Source organism: Macaca fascicularis, chromosome 2 (genome assembly GCF_037993035.2).
Source record: "Macaca fascicularis isolate 582-1 chromosome 2, T2T-MFA8v1.1".
NCBI classification, from domain to species: domain Eukaryota; kingdom Metazoa; phylum Chordata; class Mammalia; order Primates; family Cercopithecidae; genus Macaca; species Macaca fascicularis.
The window spans coordinates 110,631,584-110,646,557 of record NC_088376.1 but is presented as its reverse complement, the minus strand read 5'-3'; the positions used below and the strand labels follow the sequence as shown (position 1 = coordinate 110,646,557).

Genomic DNA, 14,974 nt, shown 5'->3' with positions numbered 1-14,974 from the left:
TTGTTTTGAGGTGGGGACTCACTCTTGCCCAGCCTGAAGAGCAAGAGTGCACTTATTAATAGCTCACTGCAGCCTCAAACTATAATGCTCAAGTGATCTTCCTGCCTCAGCCTCCTGAGTAGCTGGGAGTATAGATGCACACCACCATGCCTAGCTATTTTTATTTTTAAATTTTTTAAGTGACCGAATCTTACTTTGTTGCCCAGGCTGGTCTTGAACTCCTGGGCTCAAGTGATCTTCCTGCCCCTGCCTCCAAAAGTGCTGGGATTACAGGCTTGAACCACCACACCTGGCCCCCTTTCACTTTCTTTTGAGATGGTTAGGTGAGTCATTGTATGCTTTAAAAACAGCACAGGTGTAGGGGCTTCATGGCTTTATTCAGTGAAAACAAGGCTATATCTTGTTAAAACCAGCACTGGAAAGTAATTTTTACTTGGCTAATTTACTAAGGTCTGGTGGTTGTTTTTTTTTTTTTTTGCTCTTTCTTGGGCTTTAAGGGGGCTTGCTTCAGAACTTCTCTCTTGCTATTAGGCATACATTTTCTAAGCTAAATTCAGACTACCAAAGAAGCACATGATAACCATTGTTGAAATGTGGAGGTAATTTAACTATGATTAGAATGAAAATCACTTTATTGTGTAATTTGCACTTATCTTTGGAAAGGAAACTTGAAAAAAAAGTCTACAATATGTAATCACATTGCTTACACTCTTGTTGGGAGGGCCAAATTAATAGGTATGAGGCAGTTAAAGAATAGTAAAAATAGTATTTTTGATAAAAACTTTGATGTAGCACTGTATAACTTACAGAACATCAGAAAAAGGGAATCTAGAGGAAGCAGAGTAGTTAGTAAAACTTTCATCAATGAGATGAAGTACAGTTTACATCTGGAAAGATGTGTAATAATTGCTAAGCCTCACAGAAAGAGGGATGAGAGGTTCACCATGGGAAGTGAAGCATTAAATAATATGATGATTATTACTTGGGTAGAAGAGAGAGGGGAGGCTGGCAGGAGAATGGGATGGGAGTATTTTACCACAGTGGATAGTTGGTTTTGTCAAGAGTGATGGATAGTAGATCTACAGTTTGGTAAGTCTGAAAGACTGAGAAATTTCCCTTTAATCTGGTAGATAGTACTCAATTTGAAAACTTTTTCTTTCTAAACCAGCAATGGCATGTTGGAAAAATGTTGTTCATTAGCAAACTAAAACATCTTAGTAAAAATTAAGGCTAAAAATAATAGTTTCTTCATTATTTTGTCAGTTTGAGTAAAATTTTTTTCTTTTTCTCTTTCAGAAGAATGGTTGAGACCGGTGATGAGAAAAGACAAGCAAGTGTTAGTGCATTGGGGCTTTTACCCAGACAGGTAATGTTCATTTGCTGTGAGACCTGGTATAAAGATTTCTGTGAAAGGAAGGCACATTTATTTATAGTTTTATTTTCTGAATAGTGACAATTTGTTGATTTGTGTGTAGTCTATTAGACTCTTCCAGAGTCTTTCATTGACTATTTTCTTAAGGTACAGAATTTAATGAGATCACCATTAAATCATGAATGAATAAGCCATAAATGGCTTTATTTATCTTTGAAAAAAAAAATCGATATCAGCGCTGGGCGTGATGACTCATGTCTGTAATCACAGCGCTTTGGGGGAGGCTAAGGCAGGTGGATCATGAGGTCAGCAGCTTGAGACCAGCCTGGCCAACATAGTGAAACCCCATCTCTACTAAAAATAAAAAAAATTAGCCAGGCGTGGTGTCGGGTGTAATCCCAGCTACTCGGGAGGCTGAGACAGGAGAATTGCTTGAACTCGGGAGGCAGATGTTGCAGTGAGTTGAGATTGCACCATTGCACTCCAGCCTGGGCGACGGAGTAAGACTCCGTCTCAAAAAAAAAAAACCCAAAAAACCTGGTGTCTTTTATGTATTTGCCGAGAAAGTCTGTGTGGTATTAGGTTGCTAATTTATATTTGTTTCTTTTAAGAAATGAATTTTACCGGGCACGGTGGCTCATGCCTGTAATTGCAGCCCTTGGAGAGGCCACGGTGGGTGGATCATGTGAGGTCAGGAGTTCAAGACCAGCCTGGCCAACATGGTGAACCTCCGTCTCTACTAAAACTATAAAAAGTTAACCAGACATGGTAGCACACGCCTGTAATCCCAACTACTCAGGTGTCTGAGGCATGAGAATCACTTGAACCAGGCCGGGCGTGGTGGCTCAAGCCTGTAATCCTAGCACTTTGGGAGGCCGAGACGGGCGGATCACGAGGTCAGGAGATCGAGACCATCCTGGTTAACATGGTGAAACCCCGTCTCTACTAAAAAATACAAAAAACTAGCCGGGCGAGGTGGCGGGCACCTGTAGTCCCAGCTACTCGGGAGGCTGAGACAGGAGAATGGCGTGAACCCGGGAGGCGGAGCTTGCAGTGAGCTGAGATCTGGCCACTGCACTCCAGCCTGGGCTACGGAGTGAGACTCCGTTTCAAAAAAAAAAAAAAAAAAAAAAAAAAGGAATCACTTGAACCTGGGAAACGGAGGTTGCACTGAGCCGAGATCATGCCACTGCACTCCATCCTTGGTGACAGAGTCTCACTCTGTCTTCAACAAATAAAGAATTTTTTCTAGTGTTTATTACTGATTAAATTTTTTTGAGACAGAGTCCCGTTCTGTTACCCAGGCTGGAGTGCAATGGCACAGTCTTGGCTCACTGCAACCTTCACCTCCCAGGTTCAAGTGATTCTCCTGCCTCCATCCTTCCTAGTAGCGGGGATTACAGGTGTGCCTCACCATGCCTGGCTAATTTTTGTATTTTTAGTAGAGACCGGGTTTCACCATGCTGATCAGACTAGTCTTGAACTCCTGACCTCAGGTGATCCACCTGCGTTGGCTTCCCAAAGTGCTGGGATTACAGGTATGAGCCACCACGTCCAGTCTGATCAGTTTGCTTTTTTCAAAAACTACTCATGCCAAACCATTAAGGATGAAATTAATTTATGTCGAAAATTGAGTTTTTCTTCTCATCAGAAATGTATTTGCCTAGTACTGTTGTGGCTTTACATGTTATAACCCATACTGGTTTCAGTATCTATAGTGTGTATAACGAGTATTGTAAACAAGAGCTAGATATTAGTGAAAATAGTGGGGGCAGGCGTGATGGCTCATGCCTGTAATCCCAGCACTTTGGGAGGCTGAGGCAGGCGGATCATGAGGTCAGGAGATCGAGACCATACTGGCTAACATGGTGAAACCCTGTCTCTACTAAAAATACAAAAAAATTAGCCGGGCGTGGTGGCGGGTGCCTGTAGTCCCAGCTACTCTGGAGGCTTAGGCACGAGAATGGCATGAACCCGGGAAGCGGAGCTTGCCGTGAGCCGAGATCACGCCACTGCAGTCCAGCCTGGGAGACAGAGCGAGACTCTTGTCTCAAAAAAAAAATTTTTTTTTATTTATTAAATAAAAATTATTTAATATTAATGCCTGCATAGTGCACATGGAAATAGGGATAACATTCCTTATACTTTATTTTTCTAAACCTATAGTAGAGCAGCTTTAGTATTCATTTCATTCTTGTCAAGTAAAGTGGAGATTTTCATTGTGGTTTCTACAGGTCTAGTCAGTCTTCTTTCACCTGCTTAATTTTTATGTTTTTATTTTATTTTCTCATAAGTTATTGGGGTATAGGTGATATCTGGTTACGTGAGTAAATTCTTTAATGGTGATTTGGTGCACCCATCACCCAAGCAGTATACACTGCACCTTATTTGTAGTCTTTTATCCCTCGCCACCACCCCCACTTTTTTTTAACCTCTACTTCTATCTACTTCTCGTCTTCTCATGTTATTTATAGCAAATCCCAAACACCATTTGAATCATAAGTATTTTATTATGTGTTTAAAAAGAAATACATTCTCTCTTTTTTAAAATTTTTTTGAGATGGAGTCTTACTCTGTCTCCCAGGCTGGAGTGCAGTGGCACAATCTTGGCTCCGCCTCCCTGGTTCTAGCGATTCTCATGCCTCAGCCTCCTGCGTAGCTGGGATTATAGACGCAAGCCACCACACCTGGCTAATTTTTGTATTTTTAGTAGAGATGAGGTTTTGCCACGTTGGCTAGGCTGGTCTTGAAAACTCCTGACCTCAGGTGATCCACCCACCTTGGCCTCCCAAAGTGCTGGGATTATAGGTGTGAGCCACCATGCCTGGACTTTTTTTTTTTTTTTGGAGACAAGGTCATGCTCTGTTACCCAGGCTGCAGTGCGGTGGCATGAAGACAACTCAAGTGATCCTCCCACCTCAGCCTCCCTAGAGGCTGGCACTACAGGCACGTGCCACCCATAGGTGCCTTGTTTTTTAATTTTTGGTTGGGGGGTGGTCTCTGTGTGTTAGGCTGGTCTCAACCTCCTGGCCTCAAACAGTTCAAAGTAATAATACCATTGTCATCTTAACCCCAAACAGTTCCTTAATGTAAAATATCATGACTGGGCACGATGGCTCATGCCTGTAATCCCAGCACTTTGGGAGTCTGAGGTGGGAGGATCACTTGAGGCCAGGAGTTCTAGACCAACTTGGACAACGTGGTGAAACCTTGTCTCTACAAAAAATACAAAAATTAGCCAGTCGTGGTGATATGTGCCTGTAGTCCCAGATACTTGGGATGGGGCTGAGGTGGAAGGATTACTTGAGCCCCAGAGGTTGAGGCTGCAGTGAGCTGAGTTCATGCCACTGCACTCTAGCCTGGGCAACAGAGCGAGACCCTGTCTCAAATAAAAATAAAAATCCAGTCAATGTTGTCAATTAAATGACACATTTGATTGATTGATAGTTGTTTGAATTAGAATTTAGATAAAATCTACCTGTTGGGATTAGTTGGTGTATTTAAGTACTTTTCTAATTTATAGTTGTATAGGTTTTTCTTCTGTCTTCATGACCTCCCCTTTCTTAAAACCTTACTGGTTTTAAGAAACCAGTTGGTTTGTCATGTTTTGTTTACCACAGTATGGAGTTTTTCAGTGGCAGCACTGTGGTTTATTTGAATGGATTACTCTGTTCTCTGTATTTCCCTTAAATTGGTAGCCGGATCTAGAGGTTAATCAGATTCCATTTTAATTGGGGAGGAACAAGACTATTGCATATATGTGTGTTCTTTATCAGGAAACAAAATGTCAGGTTTTGCATTGTTTCTGTTAGTCTATTTAAGTTTATTTTACTTGTAATTATATTTTTAAAAGAAGGAAGTTTGTCTTTAGATTCATTCAACATTTTAAGAGTATATGCCGTCTTTTTATGTAGTTCGAGTTAATTACAACTAAATAAAGTCACCTTTGTAATCAGTCTCGTGTGAACCATAATTGACAAATTTAAGTGAATAACTTCCCGTCCCCTAAGGATTAGTTTTTACTTTTAAAAAATATGTTGCCCACACTGGCCTCAAATTCCTGGGCTCAAGGGATTCTTCTGCCTCCTTACTAGCTGGGACTACAAGTATATGTCAGTAGGCCCAGCTTATTTTTAAAACATCATTTGAATAAGTGCTTTCTGTAAAGCACTTCTAGTCTAAAGGCTTCAAGTCAGTAGTCCTTGCATCCAAAAACACCTTTTAATATCTCAGCAACTATGATAGGAAAGCAGTTTGCCCTTTGAAACACTTCAGTGGAAACTTAAATTTATGATGACAAGCTACATAAGTATAGAGTTGGTATAAATTCCAAAATAACACATTTGTAACACATTTTAAGACAGTAGCCTGTTTACTCACCTTTTATGTATCAAATTAAGATGTGGCAGCTGGCTCAGGTCTTGTCTTCTCAAGGGGTCTTGTTAATTTACCTTTTAAAAATTAACTATGGCCTGTGCCCTCACTTCTGCCCACATTTGGATTTCTAATCAAGACTGGAAGAGTATAAGATTGAGTTTTTTTTTTTTTTTTTTTTTTGAGGCAGAGTCTCACTCTCACCCAGGCTGGAGTGCAGTCGTGTGTGTGATCTAAGCTCACTGCAACCTCCGCCTCCCAGGTTCATGCTATTCTCCTGAATCAGCCTCCCATGTAGTGGAGACTATAGGCGCCCACCACAACGCCCTGCTAATTTTTGTATTTTTTAATAGAAACGAGATTTCACCATGTTGGCCAGGCTGATCTTGAACTCCTGACCTCAGGTGATCCACCCCCTCGGCCTCTCAAAGTGCTGGCATTACAGGCGTGAGCCACTGCACCTGGCCAGGTTCTATATGCTTTTGAACTGACTTCTGAATGGTGACTAAAAGGAAGCTGATATTTGTCATCATACTAGATGTCATTTGGTTTCATAGTTTACTGGTCAGTATAGTGATATTCACAGTGTTTTATTTTGGTGAAAAATGTTATGCTTATTTTATGATTTTGTTGGAGTAGGTGGCCTGATTTATGTCATTAACTTAGAGCTTGTTGATAAAGAGGCTCCTTGAGCAAAGAGATGTGAAGAAATGAGAGACTAAGCTATATGGATATCTCGGCAGTGAGGGACCAGTCTGTGTAGAGTGTATGCAGGCTTAGTAGGGCATGTTGGAATAATGTTATCAAAGCCTGTGTGACTCAAATATAACATGAGTAAGGAGAGAAGAGCAGGAGATGGGGTCAGCGTCTCCATCAGATAATCAGATCTTGAAGCCATGGCAAGCCATCATTAGGTTTTTTTCTTTCACTCTCATTGGGTGAGAGCTGTTGGAAGGGTTGGATCAGTGGAGTGATGTGGACTGACTTAGTTTTCAAAAAGATCACTATGGTTGCTATGTGAAAAATTAACTCTTGAGAGACCAAGAGACCAATGGCAGAAGCCGGAAAACCAGTGAGCAGAGTGGAGGGGTAAAAATTAGATGGATTCTAGACATACTTTTGAAGTTAGAGCTGGTCACATTTGCAGTTGGTTTGATTACAGGATGTGCTTGAGAATGGAATCAAGGCTGTTTGCAATAATTTTGGCCTGAACAGCAGGAAAGATAAAGTTGCCATTACTGAAGTGGAAATGATTGGCTAGAGTACATCGCTGGGGCCAGGGTAGCATTGCAAGTTGAGCTTTGAATGTTAGGTTTGGAATGCTTGTTAGACGTTCTACACAAGGAGATGTGGAACTGGCTGTTGGATTTATGAGTTCAGAATACATGGGAGAGTGCTGACATAAAATTTGAAGTCATCAGTGTGTATTTAAAGTTATAGGAAGGAATGAAATTATCAGGGGAGAAGGATTTTTCCAAAAACTGAACCTCGGAACTTTTGAAGGTTGAAGACGTTTGGGACTAAGACCAGAAACTGGCATGGAAACTTGAAGAGAGGCTGGTGAATATAAGGACTATTAGGTGATATAGTACTTTCTTGGTGGCCAAGTGTGGGAAATGCTTTGAGGAAAGAGCAAGCAGCTGTTTAAAATTTTTTGGTCTTAGTCTTCAACTTCGGGTTTAGCAATATATACGTTATATACTGGTGACCTCTACAGAGGAGCTTTCTTGGCAGAATAGTAAGGAGAAAAGTGTCTAATAAGTTGCTATTAATAGATTTTAGTAGTATTTCTTTTAGTTTTTTGTTTTGTTTTGTTTTGTTTCGAGATAGGGTCTCACTCTGTTTTCCAGACTGAAGTGCAGTGGCATGATCTCAGCTCACTGCAACCTCTGCCTCCTGGGTTCAAGCGATTCTTCCACCTCAGCTTCCTGGGTGGCGGGGACTGTAGGCACGTCCTACCATGCCCAGCTAATTTTTGTATTTTTTGGTAGAGACGCAGTTTCACCATATTGACCAGGCTGGGATTTTAGTAGTATTTCTAAAATATGTTCTTAGTATTTGTAAAAGTCTTTCTAGTAAATTACCTTTGACTCTAATTTGTTTTTCTCTTTTCTGTTCCTTTATAGCTATGATACTTGGGTCCATAGTAATGATGTTGATGCTGAAATTGAAGATCCACCAATTCAGGAAAAGCCATGGAAGGTAAATGATTAAAAAAAAAAAAATCTTATAATAATCTCTTTTTTTGTTGTTTTTTTGAGATGGCGTCTCATCTGTCGCCCAGGCTAGAGTGAAGTGGTGTGATCTTGGCTTACTGCAACCTCTGCCTCCCGGGTTCGAGTGATTCTCGTGCGTCAGCCTCCCAAGTAGCTGGGACTACAGGCACACGCTACTATGTTTGGTTAATTTTTGTATTTTTAGTAGAGATGGAGTTTTACCAGGTTGGTCAGACTGGCCTCAAACTCCTGACCTCAGGTGATCCGCCTGCCTCGGTCTCCTGAAGTGCTGGGATTATAAGTGTAAGCCATCGTGCCCGGCCAAAAAAAATTATTATAATAATCTAATAGCTCTTCTCAGCTGTTTTCTAAGCAGTCTCTCTAAGGAGATACAGAATGTTGGTTTCCCTTTCCTGTCATCCATTTACAAGATATGCATGGCTACGAAGACTTTATTATCTAGGTCTTAGATGAGATGTCTGCAGTGCTTGATGTTTGAGGAGAATCCAAAGGCAGGTCAGATTGTGGTTTGTGAGAGAGGAGTGTGAGGAGTAGAGTTGAACATCACTGATGATGTCATTTGGAAAGCTTGGAAGCAGTGCCTGTGTGACTTTTAGAATGATGTAGACTCACTTTATTAATCATTTCTACCATAATGTAGTAAGAGTCCATACACTGACTTGTTAGTCAGCTTTTGAAGTGGAAGTAATTTAAACTTTGTGGGGCATGGTGACTCATACCTGTAATAACAGCACTTTGGGAGGCTAAGGCAGGAGGATTGCTTGACCAGCCTGAGCTACCAAAAAAAAAATTATCTGAGCATAATGTCAAGTGCCCTATAGTCCTAGCTACATACTTAGAAGGCTGAGGCAGGAGGATTGCTTGAGCTGAGGAGGTTGAGGCTGCAGTGAGCCATGATTGCACCACTTCACTCCAGCCTTTGTAACAAGACCCCGTCTCAAAACAAAAAAATTAATTGTACAGGTTGCAAGAGTAGTCCAAAACAAAAGCACTACTTTGTACTCTTCTTCCAGATTTTTCTATTTTTAACTATTTTTGGAAATTAAATGTTGAAATTATACTATCATCTAATAGTAAAGGAGTAAGCCATATGACTCATGAACCATGTAATGTTGCGAAGTACTACTGAAGGATTTTTAGACATTTATTGCCCTGTAGATTATAGTGTCAGAAGTTTAAGACTGGGAATGATTACTTACTATGGTATCACATTGTTAGGAAGGAAACTAGGCTCCAGAGTATACCTCATATATCATTAGTAGTATTACGTTATTAATGTGTTTTATGCATTTGAGGCTTTGAAAATAAATCAGCGTGTTTCCTTTTCAATACTTTAAAACCTTGAGTGATTTTGTTATTTATGTAGATATTCATGATTTGATACGGTTTTAGGTTCATGTGAAATGGATTTTGGACACTGATATTTTCAATGAATGGATGAATGAGGAGGATTATGAGGTGGATGAAAATAGGAAGCCTGTGAGTTTTCGTCAGCGGATTTCAACCAAGAATGAAGAGGTATTTTCTTTGGCATGATTTCTCACCGTTAAGTCTGTCTTCTTGGCCTAAATGTTACTAAATCTTCATCAATAAATTGTCATATACAAACCACTTAGGAACTTTCACATCTACCTGATGGCTGATGTGCCATCAGGTGAAAATTCCTAAGTGGCTGTAACAGCCATCTCAGAAGCTAATAACCTCCCAAAAAGGGGTATGAAAATCTTAAAAGGTTATTAAGATTTAAAGTGGCCCATGCAGAAGGATAGTGGTATAGCTGATTTTGCCCACTAGATCTGAAGTGTAATATCATCACAGCAGAATTTAATGTAGCCGTTGGTTTTCCTATGGAAAACTCATTTTGTTTAATATGTGTATATATTTTTTGAGACAAAGTCTTGCTCTGTTGGCCAGGCTAGAGTGCAGTGGCACAATCTCGGCTCACTGCAACCTCTGCTTCCTGGGTTGAAGCGATTCTCCTGCCTCAAGCCTCCCAAGTAGCTGGGATTATAGGCGTTTGCCACCACATCTGGCTAAGTTTTGCATTTTTAGTAGAGACAGGGTTTCTCCATGTTGGCTAGGCTGGTCTCCAACTCCTGACGTCAGGTGACATGCCTTGGCCTCTCAAAGTGCTGGGATTACAGGCATGAGCCACCATGCCCGACCTGTTTAATATTCTTAAATAACTGTTAATCCACAGATGGTAGGTAGTGTAAAGTACAGGCCTTAAACATCTTAACAGTTATAGTTCAATCCGCTTTTCTGAGGGTGGATGATTTGACATTTTATATCATTTAATCCTTTGAGAAGTTCAGTCGCTTAGATATTTACCCGTGATTCCTTGTAAGGCACAACTTGTGGAAGGCACAACTCGTGCGGTAGGTGTCACTAGAAGACAATTTGACACTGAGAAGAAGGGGTGTTAGTATTGGATTTGTGGTAGCTTTAGAGACTTCTGGTTCCTTTTCCTGGGGTGTTGTTTGACTTTATTTATTTGTTTGTTTGTTTGTTTGAGACAGATTCTCACTCTGTTGCCCAGGCTGGAGTGCAGTGGTGTGATCTTGGCTCTCTGCAACCTCCACCTCCTGGGTTCAAGCGATCCTCCTGCCTCAGCCTCCCAAGTAACTGGGACTACAGGCACGCGCCACCACACCTGCCTAATTTTTGTATTTTTAGTAGAAATGGGGTTTCACCATGTTGGCCAGGCTGGTCTTGAACTCTTAATCTCAGGTGATCCGCCCGCCTCGGCCTCCCAAAGTGCTGGGATTACAGGCCTGAGCCACTGCGCCTGGCCTGTTTTACTTTGTTGAAACATCTTAGAGATGGATATTCTTTGAACCACTGACATGCAGAGTACAGTTCTTTCATACCTATTTCAGTGTTGTGACTTTACTATGAAAACCTTACTGTTTTTCACATTAATTTTTTTTTTTTTCTTGACACGGGGTCTCATTCTGTTGCCCAGGCTGGAGTGCAGTGGAACGATCTTGGCTGAATGCAGTCTCTGCCTCCTGGGTTCAAGTGATTCTCCTGCCTCAGCTTCCCAAGTACCTGGGATTACAGGCACGTGCCACCACACCTGGCTAATTTTTGTATTTTCAGTAGAGATGGGGTTTCACTATCTTGGCCAGGCTGATCTTGAACTTCTGACCTCGGTTGATCCACCAGCCTTGGCCTCCCAAAGTGCTGGGATTACAGGTATGAGCCACCATGCCTTGCCAATTTTTAGGAAAAATATTAGGAAACAAAAATGTTAAATGGCTGGGCCCAGCGACTCACACCTGTAATCCCAGCAGTTACGGAGGCCGAGGTGGGAGGATTGTTTGAGCCCAGAAGTTTGAGACCAGTCTGGGCAATGTAGCAAGACCTCGTCTCTTCAAATGATAAAAAAAATTAGAGAAAAAAAAAAGAGAAGAGAAAAATGTTTTACAGTTGAGTCTTTGTCATACCTTTTTACTTGCAGTTGGTTCTTGTTTGTTTTGGAATTGGACTCGTCAAATTTTTTTTTTTCCACCAGTCTTATGGTGCTGATGACTCTTCCATATTCTCTTATTTTAACCCTTCCAGAAGATACACTTACATATTTGCTTTCCCTTAATATATTTTAATTGAAGGCTTTTTTGTCATTAGGAATATTCCAGTTTCTACATTACATTCTTTAACCGACCAGTTCATACCCATTTCTGTTCTGATTTAGTTTGTTTATTCATTTATTTTTAGGAGGTTATATAAAAATGGATATTTGGGCCGGGCGCCGTGGCTCAAGCCTGTAATCCCAGCACTTTGGGAGGCCGAGATGGGCGGATCACGAGGTCAGGAGATCGAGACCATCCTGGCTAACACGGTGAAACCCCGTCTCTACTAAAAAATACAAAAAACTAGCCGGGCGAGGTGGGGGGGGCCTGTAGTCCCAGCTACTCCGGAGGCTGAGGCAGGAGAATGGCGTGAACCCGGGAGGCGGAGCTTGCAGTGAGCTGAGATCTGGCCACTGCACTCCAGCCTGGGCGACAGAGCGAGACTCCATCTCAAAAAAAAAAAAAAAAAAAAAAAAAGGATATTTGTTTAAAAATTTAGGGTTGGGCATGGTGGCTCACGCCTGTAATTCCAGTACTTTGGGAGGCCAGGGTAGGTGGAGTGCTTGAGCGCAGGAGTCTGAGACTAGCCTGGGCAACATGGCAAGACCCTGTCTCTGCAAAAAATACAAAAATTAGCTGGGCTTGGTGGTGCGCAACTGAAGTCCCAGCCACTTGAGAGACTGAGGTGAGGGGGATCAATTGAGCCCAGGAAGTTAAGGCTGCAGTGATCCATAGTCGCTTGAACTCGGGTGGTGAAGGTTGCAGTGAGCTGAGATCATGCCACTGCACTCCAACCTGGGTGTCAAGAGTGAGACCCTGTCTCAGAAAAAAAAAGAAAAAAATTCAACTTCAGATTTATTGTATCATTCAAAGGTGTATATCCTTTAGATTTTTTTCAAACTGCTATTACATACTCATAAGGTGTTCAAGGTTCTCAGTTTGATGCCATGGAGCTTCTCAATGGAAATGCAGTTGAAAGGAATAGGATGGCAACAGAGAAAATTAACATTTAATTCATGGATTTTTTTCATTTTGGCGTGAGACAGAATCTCATTCTGTCACCTACGCTGAAGTGTGGTGGCGCAATTATAGCACACTGTGACCTTGACCTCCTGAGCATAAGCTATCCTCCCGGCTCAGTATTCTGAGTAATTCGGGTGACAGACGCACACCCCTAAACCCAGCTAACTTTTTGTTTGTTTGTTTTTGTAGAGACAAGGTCTTACTATGTTTCCCAGGCTGGTCTTGAACTCCTGGGCTCAAGCATTCCCCCTGCCTCGGCCTCCCGAAGTGCTGGGATTACAGGTGTGAGCCACCATGACCAGCCTAATTGATGTTTTAATTTTAGGTTATTTACTTATGCCTTTCATGCTTTTACCTAATCTAGTACTGATCATTTAGGTGTTTTTTTCTTTATGATAGTCTGTTTTATTAAATTGGTAGTTACTGTCTGCAGGCTTGCTTTTGTATGTTGATCTTATGTCTTGCAACTTTCCTGAACTTGTTCATTAGGTCTGGTAGCTTTTTTTATGTATAAAATTGTATCATCTGCAAACCAGGATAGTTTTTACTTATAAAGGTTGACTTTTTTTTTCCTTCTTTGAGACAGAGTCTTGCTCTGTCACCCAGACTGGAGTACAGTGACATGATCACGACTCAGTGCAACCTTCGCCTACTGGGTTCAAGCAGTTCTCATATCTCAGCCTCCTGAGTAGCAGGGAGTACAGGCATGCTTCACCATAGCCCGCTAATTTTTTGTATTTTTAGTAGAGATGGGGTTTCCCTGTGTTGGACAGGTTGGTCTTGAACTCCTTGCCTCTTGCCTCAAGTGATCTTCCCACCTCGGCTTCCCAAAGTGCTGGGTTTACAGGCATGATTCATGGCACCCGGCCCTAGACCTTGACTTCTTTTTTTTTTTTTTTTTTTTTGAGACTGAGTCTCACTCTTGTCACCCAGGCTGGAGTACAGTGGCCCGATCTCAGCTCACTGCAAGCTCTGCCTCCTGGGTTTACGCCATTCTCCTGCCCCAGCCTCCCAAGTAGCTGGGACTGCAGGCGCCACCAAGTTTTTTTTTGGTATTTTTTAGTAGAGACGGGGTTTCACCATATTAGCCAGGATGGTCTCAATTTCCTGACCTCGTGATCCGCCCATCTCGGCCTCCCAGAGTGCTGGGGTTACAGGCTTGAGCCACCGTGCCCGGCCAGACGTTGACTTCTAAATTATGTTGCCATCTTGCTTAACATTTCTTATAACATAAAGTTATCTTCTATTTGTTTTAGAGATTAAGAATAATTCCTATAATGCTACATTTTCACAGGATCATTTGGCCTGTCTTTGTATTTTGTCAGTTTAATAGAGTGTATTTCATATTTTTCCAGTAGTTATTGAAATACATTTCCCACCTCAAAACATAGAATGTGAACAGTACCAGTTTTTAGTTGTGCAGGGTTTCAGCATGTCTATTATAGCATAGTTTGAATAACTGATAGCTGATACTTCCATTGATGATACATATCACCTGAAAGGTCAGGGAAAGTTTCTTGATTACTGGTGTTCCTGGATGATTAATGATATTCTTTTCATTTGCTCTGAACTAAGGATATGCTCTTGTCTTTGTATGTGGAGACTCACCTTTTGCCAAGGATTTGTAGAAACTGAGGAGCAAAGATAGCTGATATTTATTTCCATTTACTTCTTCCTAGCCAGTCAGAAGTCCAGAAAGAAGAGATAGAAAAGCATCAGCTAATGCTCGAAAGAGGAAACATTCGCCTTCGCCTCCCCCTCCGACACCAACAGAATCACGGAAGAAAAGTGGCAAGAAAGGGTAAGAACGATTACATGATTCAAAGGGCATTAAAACAGGCCGGATGTGGTGGCTTACACCTATAATCCCAGCACTTTGGGAGGCCAAGGCAGGCAGATCAACTGAGGTCAGGAGTTCAAAACCAGCCTGGCCAACATGGTGAAATCTCATCTCTACTAAAAAATATAAAAATTAACTGGGCGTGGTGGTGCACGCCTGTTTGAATGTTAGGTTTGGAATGCTTGTTAGACGTTCTACACAAGAAGATGTGGAACTGGCTGTTGGATTTATGAGGCTTGGGAGGCTGAGCCTGGAAAATCACTTGGATTTTTTTTTTTTGGTATCTAAGTATGTATTGAGAAGCATGGCTGGTAAGGAGTTTAAGACATTATATTCACCAAGTTTAGTGTCTCCTTTTCTGATTTTACCATTTGTCCCATTTGTGACAAAATGTACTCATAGAAGAGGTGAATACGTGGCTGCTTGATGTTCGGCAAAGCATGGCAGTACAACTTTTGTACTTAGTGAGCTTTGGTTGAATGAGGATTATGATTTCTACTGAATAGATTGTTTTGAGGGTTAAATGAGACTTTAAAGCCTTTGCACATTGCCT

General features: G+C 41.5%; 1 protein-coding gene across 2 annotated transcripts in view; it reads left to right on the top strand.

Moving 5' to 3' along the window:
* Positions 1-14,974, top strand: part of SMARCC1 (SWI/SNF related BAF chromatin remodeling complex subunit C1) — a 194,554-nt gene that overhangs the window by 60,173 nt on the left and 119,407 nt on the right. For both annotated transcript variants that reach the window (XM_045386359.3, XM_045386358.3), the window contains 4 exons: positions 1,297-1,366; positions 7,873-7,948; positions 9,376-9,501; positions 14,261-14,382. In XM_045386359.3, coding sequence (XP_045242294.1) covers positions 1,297-1,366; positions 7,873-7,948; positions 9,376-9,501; positions 14,261-14,382 — 394 coding nt within the window. The remainder of the gene's footprint in view (positions 1-1,296; positions 1,367-7,872; positions 7,949-9,375; positions 9,502-14,260; positions 14,383-14,974) is intronic.